This window comes from Salmo salar, chromosome 12 (assembly GCF_965601325.2).
Source record: "Salmo salar chromosome 12, fSalSal1, whole genome shotgun sequence".
NCBI classification, from domain to species: Eukaryota; Metazoa; Chordata; class Actinopteri; order Salmoniformes; family Salmonidae; genus Salmo; species Salmo salar.
In genome coordinates, this window is record NC_138302.1 from 54,955,541 (window position 1) to 54,981,577 (window position 26,037).

The 26,037-nt window shown below is 41.3% G+C and overlaps 1 protein-coding gene and 1 long non-coding RNA gene across 3 annotated transcripts; one reads left to right on the top strand and one right to left on the bottom strand.

The window, feature by feature from the left end:
- Nucleotides 1–765: 765 nt before the first annotated feature.
- On the bottom strand, nt 766–14,024 carry LOC123725600 (uncharacterized). 2 transcript variants are annotated; one of them, XM_082959091.1, is made up of 17 exons: nt 13,850–14,017; nt 13,478–13,504; nt 11,033–11,317; nt 10,481–10,762; nt 8,543–8,854; nt 8,345–8,401; nt 7,779–7,841; nt 7,586–7,639; nt 7,034–7,087; nt 6,783–6,839; nt 6,568–6,654; nt 4,973–4,991; nt 4,833–4,864; nt 4,684–4,724; nt 3,956–4,022; nt 3,530–3,570; nt 766–3,265 (listed from the first exon to the last, which is right to left on the bottom strand). In XM_082959091.1, the coding sequence occupies exons 1-17, from the start codon at nt 13,905–13,907 to the stop codon at nt 3,173–3,175; spliced, it is 1,629 nt and encodes a 542-aa protein (XP_082815217.1). In that variant the 5' UTR covers nt 13,908–14,017; the 3' UTR covers nt 766–3,172. The 2 variants fall into 2 exon arrangements, with proteins under 2 accessions (XP_082815217.1, XP_082815216.1); XM_082959090.1 differs by having other exon boundaries at nt 766–3,570; nt 13,850–14,024.
- Nucleotides 14,025–17,338: 3,314 nt separating this feature from the next.
- Nucleotides 17,339–18,454, top strand: LOC145859331 (uncharacterized). The gene is made up of 2 exons (XR_014379534.1): nt 17,339–17,605; nt 17,817–18,454. It is a non-coding gene; the product is annotated as an uncharacterized LOC145859331 (long non-coding RNA).
- The last annotated feature ends 7,583 nt before the right edge of the window (nt 18,455–26,037 follow it).

Here is a 26,037-nt window from a genome sequence, read left to right on the forward strand (position 1 = left end):
ATCTGAGCCTGGAACAATTCGGCACACAGGACATGACATCTTGGTACGAGTCTCCTGAGGGACGGCCTTGATACTGGTTTTTCGCTGTTAATTATGAAGCTATGGGAAATTACTCAAAACTAGTCTGTTATGGGTCAGTGCCCACAATGGTGCAATAAAAAATGTTGTACCACTTGAGTTTGTCCACAAGGGAGAGGAAGAACTAATTGGGTCTTCAGTTTGATATTCAAAGGTACCCAAACCAGAGCATTGCTGTCCGCTGGTGCTCCTGGTTCTTTATTCCCTGCAATTCATATGGAGGTCAATGAGTTTTATTTGATCAACAAATATTTGCCAATTTGCTACATGGGGGTTATTTGATCGAATCCAAGTTTTGTAATTGTTAGGTTGTGGACTCGTGGCATTTCTGCAACTGAAAAAACTACTTCATATTGGAGTTATGCCTGTTGTGATACTTATGGATAACCCATTTTAGCATAGACATTGCAATGGAGGGCTTTCACTATTTTAACATAGTCAACTGGGTGGGAATTCCTACGAGTCAGGAGAAATCTGCCATTAAAGAAAATTGAAAAATTGAGTATAGACAACGCCATTGAAGCTGTCACAGATGAGGCCTATCTATGACCCAGTCTGGAACGGTCTCGCCTGCTTTCCATCTTTTAGGACATTGTTAGAGCTCGACTAGCTTGTCAATATAGGCAACATTTGCAACACATCAAAAACACGAGGTTGAAATAGAAACTGGGTTTGTTGACTCAATCCTTCATTTTTAAAACCGCATGTTTATTTGTTTAAAAAAATAAAAAGTTTACATTTCATTTTCACTAATAGAAACAGTACGGAAGCACTGAAAGTCTGAGCAGTTTCACAGCTCTTCAAGTATGTTCATTCAGTTTATAGATTAGTTTATAGTCTCAGCAGGGGCAGATCCAACAGGCCAGGCCAAGAGTGCAAGGCGTCAAGCTGAGCATATTCCGACTCAGTTCTGATCCAATCAAGCCCAACGTCGCATTTAGCTCGTCCAATAGAAACAAGTCAAGAACCCATCACTTGCTTGATCCAGTGATGAATTAGATTTTGTCCACAACAGTGCACTGTAGCTAGTCACATCAATCCTCCCAGAAAGAAGAGCGATTTGGTGAAATGGGCAACGACTGGGGTGATTAAGAAGAGGGGCAGAGGAAGACAAACATGGAAGAGAACATATTGGGAGTAAGAAAAGGGAGAAAGGAGAGATTTTAGGGTTAAAGAGAGAAAAGGAAGAGAGATTTTGGACGTAGAGAAAAGGAGATCAAAAAAAGGGTGAAGTCACTAGCCATGTGGATCATCAACATGCCAGCTGTTTACCTTCCCAATCCTGCCACAAGAGAAAGCCCTCAAGCATTTGCATTAATGACTGCAATAATAAGAAGAAACAAATTCAATACCACTTGAATCAATTCTAAAGAAAGAAAACATCTTCCACGGGTAAACAATTTCACAGTTCTGAGAGAGAGATAAGTAAGTGTGCAGATCTCCTGGCACCTCATCATCCTCCTCCTTTCCGCTAAGCCCACCCTTTGTACTTGCCTGGCTCCACCACATGCATCAGAGGCAGTGTACGGGTTTGTTAGTTAGTCCCCCCCCCACACACCAGTCCCTGCCTCTGTCCCTCATTGTTCAGGGAGCCCCGCCCCACCATCACCTCCCTTCGTCACTCATTAAGAGAGCCCCACCCGTGTAGGTCGACTCGGGGACATCAGGAGGGGATCCAGGTACTGCGAGATGACCTCCCAGTTCCTCCACAGGAAGGCGAGAAGGACGACGAAGAGCAGCGTGGAGAAGGTGCTGCTGAGCGTCATTAAACTCTGTAACTGCTTTAAGGTCACCATTGGCCTCATGGTGAAAACTCTGAGCAGGTTTCTTCCTCTTCGGCAACTAAGTTAGGAATGATGCCGGTATCTTTGTTGTGACTGGGTATATTGATAAACCATCCATTAATAACTTCACCTTACTCAAAGGGATATTCAATGTCTGCTTTTTTTAAACAATAAGTGTCCTTCTTTGTGAGGCATTAGACAACCTCCCTGTTTTTTTGGTTGAATCTGTTTGAAATTCACTACGTGACTGATGGACTTTACAGATAATTATAAGTGTGGGGTACAGAGATGAGGCCATTAAAAAATCATGTTAAACACTATTATTGCACACAGAGTGAGTCCATGCAACATATTATGCGACTTGTTAAGCAGAATTTTACTTCTGAACTTATTTTGGATTTCCAAAACAAAGGGGTTAAGGGGTTTATTTAACTAGGCAAGTCAGTTAAGAACAAATTCTTATTTTCAATGACGGCCTAGGAACAGTGGGTTAACTGCCTTGTTCAGAGACAGAACGGCAGATTTTTACCTTGTCAGCTCGGGAATTCGATCTTGCAACCTTTCGATTACTAGTCCAACGGTCTAACCACTGGATTACCTGCCACCCCGATATGGGGTATTGTGTGTAGGCCAGTTACAAAAAAAATCTCAATTTCATACATTTTAAATTCAGGCTGTAACACAACAAAATGTGGAAATCGTCAAGGGGTGTGAAGACTTTCTGAAGGCATTGTATGTTTTACCGTTTTGATATAAATGCACTTTATCTATATAGTCCCCACATTTGAAAAAGTCACAAGTATTTGGACAAACTCATTTATAGTGTATTAAGGTAGTCAAACATTTTGTATTTTGGTCCTTGATTCTTTGCACCCAATAAATACATCAAGCTTGTGACTCAACAAACTTGTTGGATGCATTTGCAGTTTGTTTTGGTTGTGTTTTGGATTATGTTTTGCCCAACAGGAAATTAATTGTATCCAACCGCTATGGAAGGAGGTATCACACAGTCAACGTAAAATACATAAATACAGTAGATTTAGCATTAACTAGGGGAAAGAAATAAGAAAAATGCTCAAAGGGGACTATGCCCCCTGGACCCCTAAAAAAAAAATATATATATATTAACACAGTAACAGATATTATGGATAGACATGTAACAGAAACCAGTTGTCCATGTGTAATACAGTAGATATATTACCTGTTAAGCAACTTATTTACAGTAACTGGATGTGTGATAAACAAAGGATATCATGTGAGATAGAATGTATTTGTGTGAGACATAGCTACAGAAAGCCAGAGGTGTAGTGTCAGTGTGTCTGCAGAAGACTGTACAACCCATCCGGCTGGGCTGAGGTTGCTGGTCTGTCGGGGATTGAGCTGTATACATGGTAAGTGTCAGACTAGAGGAAAGAAACAGATTCACTTTAGGGCTTCGAATCTCCAGTACAGTTAATGTAATTCATAAGGGGTATTTTATGAGGATGTAAGACCAATCTTAAACTGAAAGTCAAATCACAGTGAGAGAAAGAGAGATACTTGTATCCTCGAGTCCGTCTGTCTGTGAAAACAATGCTATAAATAATAATAATAATATAACAATATAATACAATGAATAGTACAACCGATATAAGAATACTCCATGCAATTATTTGTGCTGTACTTACATGTTTATTTGCAAATGCCTGTGTATCCACATCAACGTTACCTGCACATCACAGAGAGAGACAATTCCATGATTAAGAGGTTGTGTATGTATGTATGAGTGTGTGTTTGAGGGTGGATCGTGTGTATATTACATGTCTACATTGCATGTGAGTTACTTAGTCGAGTTTGCTCTGTTGCGTTGGTAACATCCAAATAGAAGAAGTGCAAGTAACAAGGCTTGATGTCATTTCACACTTCTCCTCATGACTCAAACCACCCTGCAGATCTACAGCTCTATTCTCATGCTCCACAGATGCTCTGACACATTCATTTCTGTTTTAAGTGTCATATATGCGTTTTGATAAGGTTGATAAGGTTAGGCCCAAAGTTTAAGCATGTACAGTAGCTGTGCACTTGCAGATGGTCCCGAGATCTGAGGGACAAACCTGAGGGCGTGAACGTGAACAGTACAGAAGTGATCTGAGAATCGATTCCAGCATCTCCTGAATCCACCTGTAGTAGAGAGAGAGGGAGAGAAGAGAGAGACTTTTTATCCTCCAGTCTATCAAACTGTCTGTCTATTCTAATCTAACTCGTGACATGAACTGCACCCTCCTTTGTATCACAGGAAGTGTTTGTCGGTTTTGTGTCATTCTGAGGTCTACACATGTCCAATGCAAGATGTAGGTTATTTGATTTAAAAAATTTATTTGTACGACTAAACTCTGTACCTACTTAGGAACACATTTACAGGGTTTAACAATAATGAATGTATTAAGAAACTGTTTTGGGTAAAAACATCTTATTTGGTAATAAATACAAATTACCATATTAATCTGTAAATAAATATAGCTGTTGGTTTGATACATTGAACATTCATATGTTGAAGCACTACTAATGAAACATTAAGGTCTTGATCCTCAGATCAGACAGTCAGAGGGCAGAGGATGCTGGTGAGAGGAGTTATAGGAGGACAGGCTCATTGTAATCGTTGAAATGAATGAATGGAATGGAGTCAAACACGTAGTTTCAATGTGTTTGATTTGTTTGACTCCGTCCCATTAATTCCATTCCAGTCATTACAATGATTCCGTCCTCCTATAACTCATCCCACCAGCCTCCTCTGTCAGGTGGTATATGTGTACAGATACCACTGTAAATGTAGAATACTCACCATGATTCCTCTGCTCACCGCTCCCATAGACACCAATTCATCTAGAACAGAAACACAATAAAAATGGAATTACAGTGTTTGTACATGCATGTATATAGTTCTGTAAGTCGTGTGTGTGTATGTTTGATGTATTTAGTTTTGGAACATACATTGTCTGTGATCATCCTGTCTGGCTGTAGGTCTGTACAACATAAAAGTATAAGAAGGTTGTGGTAAGAACATCTCATCATGGACAAAACAGAACTAAAGGTTGATACAATCTGCATCATATTCACAAGGGAATTCTTACCTCTGAGAATTGGTTTTCTCTGAAAAACAAATGAGGCTAAATGAATTATATTGAATATAGTCTAACCTATCCTGTTGAGGACAGACGCCTCGCCAACGCCTCGCCAATATCCAATGGTAGTGCGTTGCGCAAAATACAAAAACCTCAAAAATGTTATAATTTCAATTTTTCAAACATACGACTATTTTACACCATTTTAAAGACAAGACTCTCGTTAATCTAACCACATCATCCGATTTCAAAAAGGCTTTACAGTTAAAGCAAAACATTAGATTATGTTAGGAGAGTACACAGCCAAAAATAATCACACAGCCATTTTCAAAGCAAGCATATATGTCACATAAACCCAAAACACAGCTAAATGAAGCACTAACCTTTGATGATCTTCATCAGATGACACTCCTAGGACATTATGTTATACAATACATGCATGTTTTGTTCAATCAAGTTCATATTTATATCCAAAAACAGCTTTTTACATTAGCATGTGATGTTCAGAACATGCATTCCCACCCAAAACTTCCGGTGAATTTACTAAATTACTCATCATAAACGTTGACAAAATACATAACAATTATTTTAAGAATTATAGATACAGAACTCCTTTATGCAATCGCTATGTCAGATTTTAAAATAGCTTTTCAGCGAAAGCACATTTTGCAATATTCTGAGTACATAGCTCAGCCATCACGGCTAGCTACTTTGACACCCGCCAAGTTCGGGGCTCACTAAACTCAGAATTACTATTAGAAAAATTGTATTACCTTTGCTGATCTTCGTCAGAATGCACTCCCAGGACTGCTACTTCCACAACAAATTTTGTTTTTGTTCCAAATAATCCATAGTTATGTCCAAATACCTCCGTTTTGTTCGTGCGTTCAGGTCACTATCCAAAGAGTAACGCGCGAGCGCATTTCGAGACAAAAATATTCAAAATGTTCCTTTTCCGTAATTAGAAGCATGTCAAACGCTGTTTAAAATACATTTTATGGTATTTTTCTCATAAAATAGCGATAATATTCCAACCGGACAATAGTGTATTCATTCAAAGAGGAAAAGAAAAAACAGCATGATCTCTTTGTCACCAGGCAGACCACTGACAAACTGTGCTACCATACTCTGCCCAGTGACAGGAGACACCTCAATCCGCTTTCTGAAGGCTTTAGAAAGCCAATGGAAGCCTTAGAAAGTGCTTCGTAACAGCTCAGATACTGTAGTTTCGATAGAGAACCAAAAGAAGAACTACAATTTCACAGACAGGCCACTTCCTGCTTGGAATCTTCTCAGGTTTTTGCCTGCCATATGAGTTCTGTTATACTCACAGACACCATTTAAACAGTTTTAGAAACTTCAGAGGGTTTTCTATCCAAATCTACTAATAATATGCATATTCTCGTTTCTGGGCAAGAGTAGTAACCAGTTTAAATCGGGTACTTTTTTTTCATCCGGCCGTGAAAATACTGCCCCCTATCCCAAACAGGCTATACAATTTGATCAAAATGAGTTGACAAATTAACCCATGCCAAAGGCACTTACATTAATGTCAGCACGGTAAATTTGCAAATGATTTGTTAGGCAGAATCAAATGTACTCACTGGTCCTCCTGCAGAGACTGACAGCTGTCAATCCTACCAGGAGCATGCCCACTCCAGAAGCCACTGCTGCCTGCCATAATTGCCCCACTATTTGGTGACATGATGACAACGGGAGAGGTCATTAGCTCTTGGACCACATTATTGTTCTTCTGAAAAAATGTGCACAGCTCTGTTTTCATATGTGTGATAAAAGACAGCTAGAAAAGGATACTTACCCAGAATGCTTTCTTGACTGTTTGATTCCACATCACTTTCTGTGGAGCTTTGACCTCCTGGGCACATGCAAGACAGAAGGACAGTTTAATAACAGATTTATGCAAATATTTCTATAAAGAGACAAATTAATTGTTTGATTCATCCTTAACCTTTGACTGAATTTACATTTGACTATATTTGCAAAACTGGTTTATGCTTTAATAGACAAAAATACTTAGCAAACTAAATTAAATCTATTGGCTATACTTACTTTCAGTTGGACTCGCTGGGGTGTCAGTGGTAAAAGTACAGCAAACAGTCGACCCTGATGCAAAGCAAATCATTGGATCTGATTATACAAAAATACATCTAAATGGGTTGATTTTAATCAATCAAATATCAACCTCTTTTTGTAATGAGGCAAATTTGTGATGGGAAAAAACTCAACATGGAGAAGATAAACTACTCTATTTATTTTACTTCTATTTGCTAACTAGATTAAGATGACTAAGAGACCTGATAAAGGATTCACTGCCGTGCTGGGGGTCAAAGGGGAGGTCAAACATGATGAGAAGAGATTACTCATATTACACAAGAACAAACGTAAATTAATGTAATATCTAAGGTCTTTCAATAAGCAGAAAGAGAGAAGTACACTACACGTTACCTACAAATCAGATGGATTAAAAGTGGTTAAAAATCTGGACTGAAATTACAAGCAGCTATGAATACATCTATTAGTTAACCGGTCAGAGCTTTAGTGAATGAATGTGAACAAAGATATTGTATTTGAAACTAAGTTAAAATTGGTGGATCTACTTACTGGTAGTTTGTGTCACTGTGGTGTCTGGGGTAAAGGTAGAAGTAACAGTTGAAACTAGTGGGAAGCAATATGATTACACAAGAATAAGGTTTTACATTCACATTTGGGTCACTTAATTTTACAGGCCCGTAATCTAAATTCTTGACTGTATAATTACTATTTGCAGAGATGGTAATTTAGAGGCCCAACACACCTTCTGTAGGACTCACTGTCTTGCTGGGAGGCAAAGTAGATCTAGGACCTGGAGTCAAACCCACTGAGAAAACACATATTAATGAAATTAGCATTTTATTCATGATCGTATTAATGATCATCATGGTGTTGTTGGCCTTTTGAAATACCTTCATAACTTGTCTATTCAAAGTGGGCGGGCATAAAAATCACTACGGACAGTTTGCTTCTAGCCCTGGTAGATTATATTTCTACTCATTATAGAGATGATAAGACCAATTCATAAGGTGATAAAGTCTTTCAGGACAGATAAGGTGTTGATTGTTGTTGACAGCTTCCTAGAATGAAGTCACCATGTTATCTAACAGCAGAAGTATAACAGCGCATAGATACGATCTAAACACTCCACTAGATGAACACAGACATTCTATTACTTGTGCTGAAGATCCCAGACATTGGTATTCAGGCTGGTGTCATATCTATAGAACAGCTTAATTTACACATGAACACAACTATTCTTATTGCGGAAAAATGCTTTTCTTTAAAATAACAGCAGTGCCACTATAAAAGCACAGATGTGTAGCCTACCTGCTGTAGAAGGTGTCTGTACAGTTGTTGGATCACTGATGTGAACTCCCACCAGATCTGAAATCATTTGGGATTGAAATGTGATATTTAGTTTGTTGGTCAGAATGAATATAGTCATACCAAGAAGATGCTAAAATCAAAGTGAGTCAGATCATGAAGACCTGCAGCCCTGATAGATTTGTTTAGATAATGACTCACCTGTAAAGCTGTACCCATCACTGCGTGGAGAGAGAGAGTTTGGTCCAGAGCTCACTCTGTAATCACAGCTCACCTCCTTACTCCTCACTGACTGTAGACCACTGATCAGATCACTATGATTTGGAGTGAATTGACAGAACTCCTGTCTGGGTGCTGAGGTGGATTGTCTCTTCTTGATCTTTGCTGTGAAGGATGGCTGACTCTCCTCTCCAACATACAGGTTACAGGTGCTGTCAGGACTGACGGATCCAGGAATCAAACAGATGATGGTGAAGTCCTCATCAAATTGGACTGTAATGTCTGGTTTTGGATCTGTTAGGAAAGAACAGAGACTCCTTTTTACATCACTATATTTGAATGTAATGTATATGTCACAAGTGACACTGACTCTTACTAAACTAGAGCCTGCAATTCTTTTTATATTACGTATCAGAATATCTTATTTGATATCATTTATATTTATGAGTTCCATTTAATCATGTGTGCTGTGTGTTTACAACGATTTCCTTTCACTTAATTCCTTACATGCTCACGTGTGAAATCAAATTGAATCGCATGGACTATTTTGCTTGCTTGTATGGTGTGCTGTGATTCCACAGATTAACATGGACTAAAGTGACATTGAGATGATTCTCTATCACCTCCTGCCTCCCCAAACCAATCGCTAAACACGCCTCAGAACTAGAGTTAAAAGGAACTGAACCAGGGACCTCTCAACCGACAAGCTTCTCGTCTCCGCTGGTCGCTTGATGTTGGAAAGACACAAATCACAATGCTCTCTATTGCACTACTAAAGGAAAGTGCTTGTTGCGAACGTGTGAGTGTGACACCAATTGTTGGCCAGTACATCCTCTAATTGTATATTTTCTGTCCCCCACGACTACAGACACGGGGGACACGCCTGACGCAGCTGAGAGGCTACACCCAACTCTACCACACAGCCAGGCCGGTGCAGAGCGAGGGACAGAAGGTGACCTGCCATTGAACACCAAACCAGCAATCGACTACCAGACCAGCCATCAACTAATGATCCCTGCTCGGGAGGAAGAGCCGAACCCTGTTTGGGTAGAGCCGAACTAATCCTGCTCGGGTAGAACCGAACGAAAAAACCCTGCTCGGAAGGTTTAGTTTGGCCCGTTGCTTCTAGTTAGCCTACAGCCCTAAATCCCAGCCTATTTATACGTTTCTTATAGGACCGTAGTGATACTGTGTATTACTGTGTAAAGATGAGTTTATAAAGAACCTTTGATTGTACTTTGGCCTGTCTCTGTGGTTGTTTGCCGTGGGATCTTAGAACTCTACTTCTGACATATACATTTCAAATATTTGTCTTCACAACAACTATTTTGAAATGACATTGGATGAGATTGTGATTTAAACAGAATCATTCAAGAGAATCTGAATATAACATTTCTTACCAAGAATAGTAAGAGAGACAGAACCACTGTGCATCGATGGATAGTAAGTTTCTACTGTGTAAAGATATCTCAGTTTGATCTCAGCAGATGAACTTTGACCTGCCCACGAGAGCAGCTCAGTCCCCGTGAGTGAACGTGTACAGGGTGAGTGTTTAGGATCTCTCCCCTCTGTGTAGAAGTAACAGTGAGACACAGAGACAGATGGAGGAGTCTGACAGCTCAGCTGAACTGAGTCTCTCTCTCTGATGACTGTAGAACGGCCAGCCTGGGAGGAGGTGTGTCTCTTTGAAAGTTGCATTTAAAAACATTACAGCTAATCCATACATACTAACAGTATGGTAGATCCATTAATAAAATGTTCAACTATGTCAGCATTTATGTTTGTACAAAGTACAGTAAATCCTATCATTATGTGAAATGAAGACGTTTAGGAAATACGACAGAAGATCTCATTTTCAGAACGAGCATAATTAATACGGTATAACAGTGAAGTGTATCATTTTATAAACCACCTACTTACCCTGAACAGTGACTGAGACAGGGTTACTTAAAGGAGATGTGTGAGACCTCCCTACAGCATAGTAACATTTCACTTTGACCACAGCTGGAAATGTTGGACCTGCCCTCTTCAGCAGCTCAGTTCCTGTTATTGTCTGCGTACACAATGACCTTGGAAAATTCTTCCCCACCTCTATGTAGAAGTAACAGTTAGACACATGGCGAGATGGAGGAGTCTCACAACTCAGCTGAACTGATTCTGTCTCTCTGATGACTGTAGAACTCACTGTCAGCTGAGGAATGTCTGAGAATAGGGGAATATAGCATTTAGCATTTTGTGGTTTTGAGAAATGTACTGATAGCCTAGTCCCTCCTTGTTACTTCACACTTAAGGATCTTGAGTCCATTACCTCATGCAGCGACAGTATGGGAAGTTAAGGAGATATAATACATTCCTTGAATGCTTCATGTAATAGTTTATGACAACAAACAGTATGATAACATATCACAAGAGGAACATGGTAATGATGGCACAACAGTACATTGTTTACAACCATTCAAATAGTCTTCTTACCCTGAATTGTGACTGTTGAAGGCTCACTGTATATGGATCTAAACTGTGAACCTGTAGCACTGTACTGACATTGTATTTTGACCTCAGCTGGTGAACTCTGACCTGTCCACCTCACCAGTAGTGTTCCTGTGAGTGTCTGTTGACAGGGTGATGGTAGGGTGAATTCCACTTGCCCTTCCATTTTGAAGTAACACTCAGAGACAGATGGAGTCTGACAGTTCAGCTGAACTGAGTCTCTCTCTTTGATGACTGCAGGAATCACTGTCAGACTGGGCTGAGGAAGATCTGTGACAGAGGGATGATGGAGTGTATTTTTTAATTGAATTATAAATTCATTTTCAATGTTTAACTACTCATACAGATAATGTACCACTTAATATTATATGAGTTTGAAAGAGAAAACAATTAAGACACTGTTGTCTATTTAACAATAAACAATGAGAACCCGTGGCAGGAACAGCCCTTAGGAGGGAGTTATCACACAATAATCCTCGGCTTCGATGGGCATTTTGCTTTTGTAAAACGGTTGCCAACATTTAAACAAAAGATTAAGAACATGTCTTTCATTAAAGACGTATTATTGTTCTGAGTAAATGTGTTTTATTTTCATCCTTCCACCAGGACATATGCTCATTGTGGAACGTTGCTATATGGGCACAGCCAAACAACGGAAGTGATGGATTTTTTTCTGACCAGAACTGTCCCAGAGCTTGTGGAGGTGTGTCTGCGCTTTACCAGCATCATACATATCGGTGAATCGCTGTGACATATGAAAAACAAGTGATCGTGTAATCAATATGTAATACTACGTAAAAAACTAACGAACGTGTTAAATGATTATGTGGCGTACAGTCATATCCAGGTCCTGATTGGTCAACAAGCTTATTTTACGCTTCAAATAGTGTTATTAGACCCAAATGGCATTCCATACTTTCCAGTGCACGACACACTGACATCACGTACAGATGCGCGTGACTCTTGGCTGCAGTAAGAAAGCCACGCCATCTGCTCCCATTCAACATAGCCTAGATTTACGTTTTTATTACTTCTAAACAAAATAACTTTTGGGGGGCTCACCTACGCTGACAATGATGTTTTGATTCTTGCTTGAACAGTCACTGAGATTATATTTGGTTGTGATCTTTGTAAAATAACTATTTTGGATGCAGCAAGTTGTTCGCTAGAATGCTAATCACTCACTGACAAAGCCATAGCAAAAGATACATTTTACTGTTTGAAGTTGAAGTTATTTTAAGTATAATCCAGTTGATTTGCAATGATGACAGTAACATTATTTTAAGCAGGACATTCATACGAGCCTTAAACTCCAATGATAATCCAAAGTAGTGTGAAATGCACTCATATGCAACATGTAAATAGAGTCTTTTTTTGTTCTGTCACCACAGTGGATTGAGCAGTCAAATTGAATAGTGAATAGACTATTTTTTGTGTTTGTAAACGTTGCCGCACGAGAGCGATGCGTGCAACATTTGCAAACACAAAAAATAGTCTATTCACTATTCCATTTGACTGCTCAGTCCACCATCTCATCAACCCAGCCAGGCAATTTATAAACTTGATCTCCACTGTAAAAAGAATTTAGATATTATATCCCATTTACTTTAGACTAGCATTTGGTTTTCAACAGCGGAGATTTGTATTAACCTTGCTGTCTGTCTCCGACATTTGCAACCTTGTTTCAATATTGAAATCCGATCATCTCCAGCTGTCACATAGTAATGAACGAATGTGTCGGGATGAGACAGTTTGGCAGCTTTTCTCAGCCAGTCAAAATCAGGAATCAGTATAATTATTATGGATATATTCAAAGAAATGCCAATAGAAAAACACAAAATGCAGCAAGTTTACTGTCATTCCAGCTTAAGTTTAAAGTGATTATGTTAACTGTGTACTGTAGTTGGCTAACTCCTCTGAATAGTGTCCTGGAGAGAGAGCACATTTTCTATACCAGGCGAAATCTCGCATCGAGTCATTAGCTCATTGTTATGGATGTATCCCCCAACAAAATCTATAGAAAACAGCTTAAACAAATGCAAATGCAGCTTCTTTGCTGTTATTCTGGCTGCACTGTTTGACGTGACTGTGTTAGACAAAGTTGCCTAGCTAGCAAGCAAGGGATAATAACATTGACAGCCATCCTGGCAACGGAACATTTAGAATGATCCACCAGCTGGCTTGGGTACCAACCCTAGATTTGTGTCGGGACTACACGGAGTATACCAAACAGTCGGGCATGGATTTTCCAAAGTGTCGAAAGCATTCCATGGGGATGCTGACCCATGTTGACTCCGATGAATTCATCAAAATAACGTTTTTATTGAAAATATTTCAATCACTATTTGAATATTTTGGTAACCCGTTGTTTTGTCTGGTATCCTAAAATGTTCCATAATGCAGCTTTAAATTCATAATAATGATACTGACCTTTGGCTTTGATGTACTGGAAGGTATCTAGACATAACAAAATGGGTCATTATCATGCTCTTTTAGCCATTATGAAAAATAAGAAAACATGAGATGGGAACACTTTACACAAGCTGGCGAAGCAGAATAGCCTGGAATGCATTCACAGCCATGTTATCAAGCAGTGGTCATTCTTATCTGAACAAAATGTACAATAATGACAGAGAAATATAAATTAATAGGATGATCAATGGAATAAGACACACTTATTATAACCATAATATGTTGAAATATTAAGAGTTCCTAAAGTAAAAGACTAAAAGAGGGGAAAGAAGAATGGAATATCCTGTAGCACAAACAGATGATGGAACTTGGAACGGAAAAATAACTCACCGAAAAGGAGGATGAGCAAAAACAGACGACCAGCCATATCAGGGATGAACAAGGTCATTATTTAGACAGCTACATACATACTGTTAGTCTGACTTCACAGAAGATGGTGGCTGTGACTGGGACAAAGAATAAATGTTTCAATAGAAAAGCAGATGTGGTGCTTGTTCACAGGAAAACCACATGTCTCATATGACAACTGTGGGCTAATGTCATGTTGCAGAGGACAAGGAGGCTGAACATTCAGAATCATTTATCGGTCATTATACATTTACATTTTTACATTTAAGTCATTTAGCAGACGCTCTTATCCAGAGCGACTTACAAATTGGTGCATTCACCTTATAATATCCAGTGGAACAACCACTTTACAATATGATCTAAAGCTAACTGTCTTTAACAGATTTTATTTTGTATCATTATTGCCGGCAATTCGATTTTTAAAACTAACAAACTAACTTGTCTGTCTGAGAAAAATATTTATCTTCGACTTTTTGTTTCACCTTTTTTACAGCTGCACAAAGTTTAACTACAAAAACCCTGCATTTGTAGTGGAGAGTTTGATGATCTCTAAAATGTAGAAGGGTTTTCATATTTCATTTATGTTTGGTGAGTCATGTTTAATAATATGCCAGAGCAGCGAAGGAAAGGAAGGAACGGAGGAGAGAAGAAGCGAGTTCACACTACTCGGACTGATCAGTTTACCTTGAATGCTCTGACTGGTACCTAAATGTCAGCGCCCGTTCAGATGAACCGCGTGCTTTGCTTGAAGTGCATAACATTGAACGTGTGTAGGCTGAGAATGCAGTTGCTGTTTTTAAACTAACGTTTTTATATAGCCTAACTTTGAAATTAACCGTTTGATCATGCCTCCTAAAAAAAAGCAGCAGCCGCCGAAGAAGTAACGGCTATTTGGTTAGATTACGGTTGATACATTTGTCAATTTCATTGTTAGAATCCAACAAGCACCTGCTGTGGCACGGAAAACTCCTCTTCATCCACCTACGATGGTGATGGTTAAAGAAGCGAGTTGGACTCTCGAATGGTCTCATCGCAGGCCATTCGCGGCTACATAACAGAGAAATATCCATCTGTGGACCTGATGAGGTTGAAGTACATGACACACAAGACCCCCAAAAAAGGAACCGAGGGCGGGGTATTGGTGAGGACACCAACTCGATAGCAAACGGCGCACAGGGGAGGTTTCGGGTAAATGACCCATGCATGTCTAAATCTTCTTAAAGTAAATGCCCAGTGTTTCCAGATTTCTATGAAATATGACCTATAATTTACAACATGAGTGAAATGGTTTTCCTTCCCAACAATTCTAATTGAGTATGTTAAAGCAGCTTTCCTGTTTGAATTGTGTTTTTTATTTATATATTACTACATTGAGCAATTACATACAATTTCCAGTGGCACACTGACTCACGTAATGATGAAGCCATAGGCTACTACTCACGGTGAGGGCCAATGCGCTCCTCTTGGCAATAGCCTATCTCAAGATGAGCTACTTTGAAAAACAGTGCTGCTGGTCACTAAAAAATGGGAGTTGAGAATTATATTGGTTCTACAGTCAGTCTTCTATTTTCAGCAGTAGGCATTTGGTTTACAAACTGTTTTTTCCCAAGATTTTTGTTTTGACATGTGCAAACAGACAACTGCAACCAACTATATACATATAATCCATGGACGGCAGTTCCCTTTTAATCAGGACTGGCATCCATTGCTAGTGTACCCATGAGTTACCACTCAAAATGCCAGGGTAAGAGGTTCCAAAAATCGATGTATTGTGTCTATGGCCACAACACAACAAGGTCGAGGGGAAAGACCATGATGGTGCCATGTGACACGGAGTACCCTGCCTTCGTCTCTGAGCGTACCATCGAAGAGACCACGGGAAACATCGACTGTGAGGGCTGTGCCAGGTACTTGTAACACAGTTCCCTTACCTGTGTATTAGGCACCGATAAACTCACTTAACCTGTGTGTTGATTGTGTATACACAATACAGGGTAATTTCATGTGTTAGTTCTGAGATAGGTGCCACTTTAGCGGGCCAATTTACGGTGAAACTGGAGGACACGCAATTCAAATAAATAATCATAAACATTATGGATATTAAACATTTAGGTACATACAAGCGTCTATCAGTTGAAAGCTTAAATTCTTGTTAATCTAACTGCACTGTCATATTAAATATTCACGTACTTTTTGAAAATCTTCCTCTGATTTGTCATCCAAAAGGTCCCAGCTATAACATGTAGTGTCATTTTGTTAGATAAAATCCTTCTTTATATCCCAAAAAGTATTTTTAGTTGGCGCCATTGATTTGAGTAATCCACTCGTTCAACATGCCAAGATAGGAATCCAAAAATCTACCCCTAAACTTTGTTTCAACAAGTCAAAATACGTTTCTATTTAATCCTCAGATACCCTAAAATCTAATTAAACTATACACAAATTTCCAAGTCTGTGTCCCTGTAGTAAAACTCATTAGTCTTACTCGTTTTGGAAGAAACAAGCCTGAAACCTTGAACAAAGTGTCACAGCTGTCTTCAGGAAAGGACCAAAATGCAGCAGAGTTAGTGTTCGTCATCTTGAATTTAATAGAAAGAACACTCTACAAAAACAAGGAAACTGACAGCCAACAGTCCTGTCAGGTGCAACCACACTAAATAAGAAACAATTACCCACAACCCCAAAGACAAACACACACTCCTATATAGGACTCCAATCAAAGGCAACTCAACACACCTGCCTTCAATTGGGAATCCTAATCACCAACACAACCATTCACACACACAAAAACCCTGCCACATCCTGACCAAAACTAATCCAATTGCTCCCTCTGCTGGTCAGGATGTGACACAAAGACTACTGACACCCAGTAGAAGCCATAGGAATTGCATACTGGGAGCTAGATTTAATTATTTCCCTATACGCTCCATTGTAATAGCATGGGCTCTCTAAAGAAAAAAACATTGTTTTTTCTATGGATTTTGTCCTACCATATCTATTGTGTTAGTCTCCTACATTATTTTAACATTTCTACAAACTTCAAAGTGTCTTCTTTCCAATGGTACCAATTATATGCATATCCTGGCTTCAGGGCCTGAACAACAGGCAGTTTACTTTGGGCACGTCAGTCAGATAGGAAGTGGAGAAAATAGGGGACTAGCCTTATGTTAAAAGCATCAACTGAATCAACTCAGATCTTTTGTAATTCAGCAGATTCCCAGCAGTAATCTCTTCATGGTTGTCGTGGACAACAAGTGTGACTGCAGCTCTGCCCCCCTGGTTTCCATGGATCCCATTGAGATTATGTATATCCTTTACTAACCCTCAATAAGTTTGAGTGTATTTTTAGTACAAAGCTTTTGAGAGTGTTTTTTAGTATAAATGTTTTGTAAGTAGATGGGTTTTGTAAGTTAACTGTAAGTGAACTCTGAAGTTAGACTTTAGTGTTCTGAGAGCGTGAATAGCTTCTTCATTGTCAGAGGTATTAATACATTTCTCATACATGTAGGTATTTATGAAGCGTGCATTACGGTTTGGTTGTCTCATCATGCTAGAATGATGTTGCAGAAACGGTCACCACAGTATCAGTTAAATGTATCTGAGGTGTCTGAGGTGTGGTTCATCATCAGTATTTCTATCCTTAACCCCTCTGCACACAATGAGTCTCTGAAATGTGATAGGCTGAAGTTTCAGAAAGACAGAAAGCGGCCAGAATCGTGTCATCCTTTTCACCCCGAGGTACGCAGTGTGTAGATATGTGTGCGTCGGCGTCACAATTCTGTGATTACACGGAAAGTACATGAACGCCTGTTTATGAGTGTATATTAACATGACATTAAGCATTTTTGTGACCATCTGTATATTGTCTGAAGCATATAGATATATAGTGTATGTATTAATTCATTTCTATGGTCTGAAACTCCTGTGATGCCCCATGTGTCTGATGCAGGAGAATGCCATGGAGTGTGGAGGAGCAGCAGGCCTCTCTGCCCCCCTTACAGCAGCACTGCTCCCCCTACTGGCCACTCTCATTAGCAGGTGACCACACCACCCTTGAGGCCCACCGTCCTGGACCCAACACTAGACCTAACACTGGAGAGATTGATAGACAGGCGCACCATCAAATGCTGACAACGCACAGGGAGCCTCGCCAACAAGAAGAACTTGCTCACAACTAACTGAGTTGCTTATTACCAACAGAGAGACAGACCAATTGTAAAGCATCTCCCTGACCAGCAGAGAAATAAAAAATTAGACATTGTGCAAGAGAAACAGAACAATATTCCAAGGGGAAAACAATATGGACATTAGACAGAAAAAAGATACCTGCGAGCAGCAATGAACGGGTTTCACAGGATGACAGAAAGGACACAAGATCAGTTGGATAACAAAGCCAGCCCTCGGTGATGTAGGATCTATCTTCCTTTATGTGCAGTCAGTAAAAGCATTACCATGTTGATTTAAATTTCAGTTGGTTCACTCCACATTAGCGTTCCTAAATACTTCAATACACTCTCACAGCTGTAGTACGCTGACTGCAAGCGGCAGGACAGGATTTTACAGAATAAAATATCCACTTTTCCCTAACATGGGCAACGATATGTGATTATACAGATATACTAATCACAATATTTGACATAATTTATTTGCATGAGACAAAGTCCACTTGATCAATAGTTATTGCTCTAGTATCATATGGTGGCACTGGTGACGATGATATCTATAGTGCCACCATTTGGTCTGGTGCAGCCATCTAAGGTTGCAGTGACTTTATATTCACATAGCTTCTAAGGACATACATAAGGTTTACATACCACATTTCATTGCCCCTTGTCCATCGGCTCAGTTCTTGTTGCCAGTTGCCCATGGTGGAATTATCTGCAGGGCTTGACATTAACTTTTTCTGCCACTTGTCCTTCAGACAAGTAAGACAGATTTTTTTACTTGTCCGAACGGTTAAGGAGAACTGGCCAAAACCTCCCTCTGTTAAGGTGAGTACAATGCAGATAATTGCAAAGGCTACAAGTCCAGCGTTCATCAAAGCACAGCTCCCCTGCCACGACCTGCCTGCACTCTCGGCTCTGTCTTATATCAGTTTCTCAGAGTTTTGGTCAGAGTCTTGTAAGCAGGCACAGGTGTGAGCAATTAGTTAATGATTTAGTGATATCTTCCCTTACAAGCTGTCCTACAGCTTCACCACACTATCCCCATCCTGGGTGGAAAAGACCATCCCTGAGTTGTTCCAAAGCCATGTGGTACCTTTGGACTACGCTGGTGGCTGCCAGTCTTGCACTGGTCATGCTCCCCGAGACAGTTGGGCTCCCGTTGACCTTCCTCCCACTGAAAGAGATGCTGCTGGTGCTTCCCATTGCTGAAGAATTCCGGAAGTACTGTCTCATAGATGCTGGAGGTCAGATGACGCCTATCGTGTGCTAGATGCAGCTGGCAACAGCAGCCCTGGATGCAGAACAGCCTCTCTCCGGGACAATCCACAGCCGACTGGAACCCCGGCCTGTGATAACCCAACTGGGTCATGGGTTGACCTCCAGTCGGCGGGAAGGCCTGCGAGGTTGGGCAGGAAATCTCTCTCTCTCTCCCACCCAGCCGGGTCGTACTGGAGTCTCTGCAAATGATCAAGGAACAAAGGGTTTGAGTTGTTTGAAATGCACCACAGTTTCAGGACCTCTCTCCATCCAGTTCTATACGGCAGAGGACATCTAAAACCTGCTCTATCACTTGGAAAGGTTGTTTGTAGCACCTCTGTAACTTAGGACATACCCCACGCTTCTTAGCCTTATTTCGAACCCAAACCAATTCAACCACTGATTAATATAGATAATTGGCACGAAAATCAAAGTTAGCTTGGTGTCTTTTCACTGACCGCACTAATGTAGACAAAGTGTCATCCAGCCACAATACATATCCACTGACAGATGTTACATTTTTCCTGTGATCTATGTCAAGCATCACATCGACTAGAAGAACAATTTCTTTACCAAACAGCACTTTGAATGGGTTGAACCCGGTACTTGCATGAACACTACTATGATAGACCATCATGACATACGGTAGAAGAACATCCCAGTTCAACACATTGTCCCCCATCCTGGATGGAAAAGACCGTCCATGAGTCACTCCGAAGCCATGTGGTAACTTTGGACCACGCTAGTGGCTTCCGGTCTCGCACTGCTCGTGCTCCCCGAGAAAGTTGGGCTACCGTTGACCTCCCTCCCATTGAAGGAGACGCTGCTGGCGCCTCCCATTGCTGAAGAAGACCGGAAGACCCCTCTCGTGGATGCTGGAGGCCAGATGACCTCTCTCGTGTGCTAGATGCGCGTGAGCAACCCATCTGACTGGGGATGGTAAGCAGAGGTTCGAGATTTATGGATGTTCAACACATCCACAAACTCCTCTGTCCATTTTGAGATATAATCTCAGTCTACCAGGATGCACTTTTCCCGTTGGCGGTGTTAGTGAGGGGACTCAAGATATCCACTGCTATACGTTCACACGGCCAAGAGGTGACAGACAGGTTTAGGGGTGCACAGGACGGCCGCCCTTGGGGTTTACGGGACGTGCAGTCCACACACTCCTTACACCATTTTTCTACATTGTCAAACCACCCTGGCCAGTCGAAACGATCTTTGGCTTTCCCCTATAGCTTTTGCACTCCTAAATGACCCCCTATTGTTGTGCTTTGTAGCATGTCCAAAACTGTAGGCGCCACAGGTTTGCGGAGGACAACTTGTATCTTACAAATGGCATCAGAATTAGGCAAGGGGGGACGCACTAAACTCAGCCCTTGCACCTGAAGCTGATCCCATACTGGCGCATATTAAGGCTTGATTACTCTACCTCCCTGCGCTTGTCCCCTATACTGTACTTCTTGTAAGCTAGAGGAGAAGGCGTATTTCCGCGTCTTCTTGTTGGGCTTCTGCCATGTGATCCCCCACCCCTGCTTCCTGTTCTAGCCATGCCAGCTGGTTGACATGCATCAATGCGCAAACCACAGGGCACTGATCAGAGGGAGGGCTTGACGCAACACAGGGCACGGCAGAGAATGCTGGTAGCCTCGACAGGGTGTCTGCACTCGCATGCTGCTTTCCAGGAAAGTGCACAATATTATACTGAAAATTGGCCAACTGTTCCACCCACCGAGCTAGCTGCCCTTCTAAACCTTGAAAGTTGTGCAACCATTGTAGGGAGATGTGGTCTGTACGCAGAATGAACTCTTTGCCTAAGAGGTAATGTTTGAAGTATCTTCTTGAAAGTAACCATGCCCAACAGCTCCTTCTTCGTTGTAGCATACTTGCATTCTTGCTTTGTCAGAGCTCGACAAGCATATGCTACCACACACTCCAATCCTTTCTTCTTTGATATGGTACAGCTCCTATTCCTTCATTGTTATCATCGGTATCTAGGCTAAAGGTCTTGTTAGGATCTGGGTAGGACACGACTGATGCAGTAGTGAGGCTAGCTTTCAACTGCGTGAATGCCCGCTGGCAGTTTTCCCGCCATTGAAACTGTCTTCCTTTCTCAGTAAGCTGATGCAGAGAGGGGCAAGATTTACCTGGTGCAGCTCGGAAAGAACTTCATCCAAATAGAGGAGTTGTTCTTGAACGGTACGACCGGACACAATAATGTCATCCATATCAACTAAACGGGTGGTCTACTGTGAATCTGCTAGGACTACATCCATCATCATCTGGAAGGTACTAGGTGCATTGCATAAACCAAAACAGAAAACATTGAATTCAAACAAGCCCCATCTGGTAGGAAACACCGTTTTTGATCTGTCTTTGGGGTCCAACCCGACTGTCTCGATGGTGGAGAACCAGCGAGCCTTGTTCAAACTGTCAAGAGCATCGTCAATTCTCAGGAGCAGGTAAGCATCTTTCTCAGTGACATCATTGAGTCTCTTTTTTTTACCAGAATGACAGGGGCTGTCCAGGAGCTACATGAGGGGCGGATGACGCCGTGCTTTAGCATCTGCTAAATGTTGTCTACGACTTCCTGTCGCAGTTGGAGGGGGATCCTGCACGGGGCCATTTTAATGGGTTTTGCGTTACCGGTATCTATCTGATGCATCGTAAGGTGAGTTTGCCCTAGATCCGTATCTCCTGTACTAAAAACAGAAGTGTGCCGATGGAGCAGTTCACGAATGGAATGAAGTTCGGCGCATTTAAAACCTCTCTTTTCCAAACTAAATTGCACCACAATGGTGTTTACAGACCAGGAAGGGGTGATGCCCTCTTCACTCCGCTTTTCGAAGTCCACTGTTTCACTATCTACCTCCACCTCAGTGAACAGAGTGGCAATTTCCATGCCCCATTTTAGAATCTGGTTCTCATCAGTCATATTAATTACACGTACTGGCATAACCCCCTGGTCAATTGTACACAAGACGTGAGCCACCTTGACATCACAATGGTTGAGCAAAGAGGAAGAGGGTTCCAGCATACCTTTGGTGTACTTCTTGGGAAGACCTTCAACTGCCCACGGGATAATTACTTCGCAGTGGGTTGAGACTACTGTATCATAGTGAACAGTAACAAGTTTGGGTTGGTTAGCATCATACAACAACAAGAGAGGTAGCTTCTTTCCCATTAGTCGGTATCATCTTCCTCCATATCAATCACATCCCCAAATGTAGCTAGAAAGTCAGTGCCAAGCAAAATGTCTTAGGGCAGGATATCCACCATAAGAATTCAGTAACTACAGCTAAAGACTCAAATTGACAAATGCTCTGCCAACGGCTCAGGATCTCAATTTCCCACCCATTAGCTACAGCAACTTAGCCCTGGTATCCCATCAACTCAGTGTCTCCATTAGTTATTTTTAGGTATGGAAACAATTGAAGCTTGAGCCCCGGTATCAACTGGTAGACGATAGTCCCACCCGCTTAGTTCTTGTCACATGGAGAGGCCAGTCTAGAAGAAGGAGGAAGGGGGGCGAGCAATTGGCCTGCCGTGCACACCCGCTCTAGTTTCCCGGCAGGTAGGGGCAGTTTCTTCTCATATGACGGTTACATCCACATTCCTAGCAGAATTTGCTTCGGCCTCTGTTCACTCGGTCATAAGCAAACCCGCTTTGTTCCCTAGTAGCGGGCCTAGCAGACCGAAGACTGACACGCCAGTCCCCACTACATACATAATCAATAAAATGATCACGTGTAAACATATCCAGAGTAGTGGCATCTGCTTTTGGGTACGCTTTCTCCATTAACCGACGTAGAGCATTACCAAATTCACGGGCTGTTTCGTTATGCAGCCTCCTCCTAGCCAGGAAGTTAGCACAGTTCCCATTGTGACTGTCACAAGGGTCTAAACATTTCCCAATAGCATTTTTCAACTGTGTGTAGTCACTTCTATCCTCAACGGAGAGACCGCTAGAAATGTCTCGAGCCCGCCCCGATAGTAACAAAGACATATTTTAACTTGAGCCCATAATTCCAATTGTTTACCTTTTGTCCAGCCCAAACAGACCATTCCAGCCCCATACCAGTAAATGTTTCTGGCATAAAGACAGGGTGCACCGACTGCATGTTGGGGGGAAGGGGCTGACCATTATATGGGACGGGGGCTGCAATCTGGGCCGCACCTGTGCCTAAGTTTGTGTCCTCATGGTCTGACATATAGTGTATATCCCACAAGTGTAATAAAGCTTGCTAGACCACCTGATAGGTGGGGCAAGTACTGGATTGAGCAGAGTACTGTTAGCCACCATCTTTGTTTGACCGGTATGGTATGGTCCAGCGAGGTTAGGACACCAACACTCAACACAGATATAGAAAACAATGATCTTTATTAACGACACCATTTCATAAGACAGGGTGCATGAAATGCTAGGTGACCTACTAAATTCATAGAACCCCCTACTTTGAGCTACGCAGTCTGGAATCCTCTTTCTGTTCGCCCCACATACCCTACGTTATATTTTAAAAACATTTAACAAGACTAGGCCAACAAAAGAGGACATCTGACATGACATTGAACGTTTAAATGTAATATTTCTACTCACCGAAAGCTAAGACTCTCCTCTCTTTAAAAACAGTAACAGTAGTTGTTTTAAAAACAGTGTTTAAGCTGCGATTACATTTTGAAATCTTGCTCAACTGTCATGTGCTTGCACTTTCAGAATGAGTCTCTCCCTTCACTCCGCGCACAAAGTAGGGAGAGAGAGTGAGATCATACAGCAAAACAGGGACAGAACATAGGACATGACAATAATACATTCTGCTAATGGCTAAATATACTGAACAAAAATATAAACGCAACATGCAACAATTACAAATATTTTACTGAGTTACAGTTCATTTAAGGAAATCAGTCAACTGAAATGAATTCATTAAGCCCTAATCTATCTAGATACCTTAAAGGTAGGGGCATGGATCAGAAAACCTTAAACTATGTGGTGCAACCCACCATTTCCCTCATGTAGCGCGACACGATTCCTTCGCAAAGAGTTGATCTGGCTGTTGATTGTGGCCTGTGGAATATTGTCCCAGTCCTCTTCAATGGCTGTGCGAAATTGCTGGATATTGGCGGGAACTGGAACACGCTGTCGTACACGTTGATCCAGAGCATCCCAAACATGCTCAGTGGGTGACATGTCTGATGAGTATGCAGGTCATGGAAGAACAGGGACATTTTCAGCTTCAAGGAATTGTGTACAGATCCTTGAGACAAGGGGCCGTGCATTATGATGCTGAAACATGAAGGCGGTGGATGAATGGCACGACAATGGGCCTCAGGATCTCATCATAGTATCTCTGTGCATTCAAATTGCCATTGATAAAAATGCAATTGTGTTCGTTGTCCGTAGCTTATGCCTGCCCATACCAGAACCCCAGCACCACCATGGGCACTCTGTTCATAACGCTGACATCAGCAGACCGCTCGCCCACACAATGCAATACATGTGGTCTGTGTTGCTAAAGGCCGGTTGGACGTACTGCTAAATTCTCTAAAACAGAGAAATTAACATTCAATTCTCCGTGAACAGCTTGGGTGGACAGACCATCCTGCAGTCAGCATGCCAATTGCACGCTCCGTCGAAACTTTAGACATCTGTGGCATTGTGTTGTGTGACAAATCTGCTCATATTAGAGTGACCTTTTATTGTCCCAGCACAAGGTGCACCTGTGTAATGATCATACTGTTTAATCAACTTCTTGATACACCACACTTGTCAGGTGGATGGATTATATTGTCAAAGAAGAAATGCTCACTAACAGGGATGTAAATTAATTTGTGCACAAAATTTGAGAGAAATAAGCTTTTTGTGTGTATAGAAAGTTTCTAGGATTTTTTTTTATTTCAGCTCAAGAAGCATGGGACCAACACTTTACATGCTGCATTTATGTTTTTGTTCAGTGTAGTTAAACACCGACGTAAGTAGCCAGACTAGGCTACATTATATGATTTGAATTGGCTATCTATTTATTATTGTTTATTCTATAGGCTAGCCTACCTGCTGCTGCAATGTCTCTCTCTCCTTGAGCAACAGCCCGCTTGACATTTCCTGACCAAACAAACCCTGTTTGATGACCAAAAATCCGCTATAACTGGGCAAATAACTCCCTAGCTAGCAAGGAATAGCAACACATGTGCACAGGTGTCTAAACACGGATCTAGTTTTAAATTTAAACCTGCTGGCTCCTGAAGCCCCCATGAGATCCCAAATCTAGAAGCAGTTTAGCTAACGCATTAGCTAGCTAGCAAAATGCTATTTCTGTTTTACAAGGAAACGGCTGAGATTATGCAAACACTGTAGCTAGCTAGCTAGGCCTCCTCAGCAGCAATGCTATTTACTGTCATTGAAGTTGGTGGTCACTACTGGTTTCAGATGACGATTAAAACTCTCCGCCATGTTTGGTGTTTTGGGAAGGGCTCAGAGTGACGTCACGCACCAAAGAAGCCTCAAAACCAATCACGACAGATAAGGAACAGGGAATTGTTAATTGTTTCTTTGTTTTTTTAATCAAATGAATACATATTTTGATGCTCCTGGTCACATAATCAGTGATGTAACCTGGAGTCATAGGGTGTTTCGGGTCAACATCACACACCCTTGCACAGGCGACCCAACCAAGGTTGATCAGATCCTGACTTGTCTCCAGGTAGCATTACGCTGCTCCCAATGGATCTCCTCTCTTGATCCAGGGACAT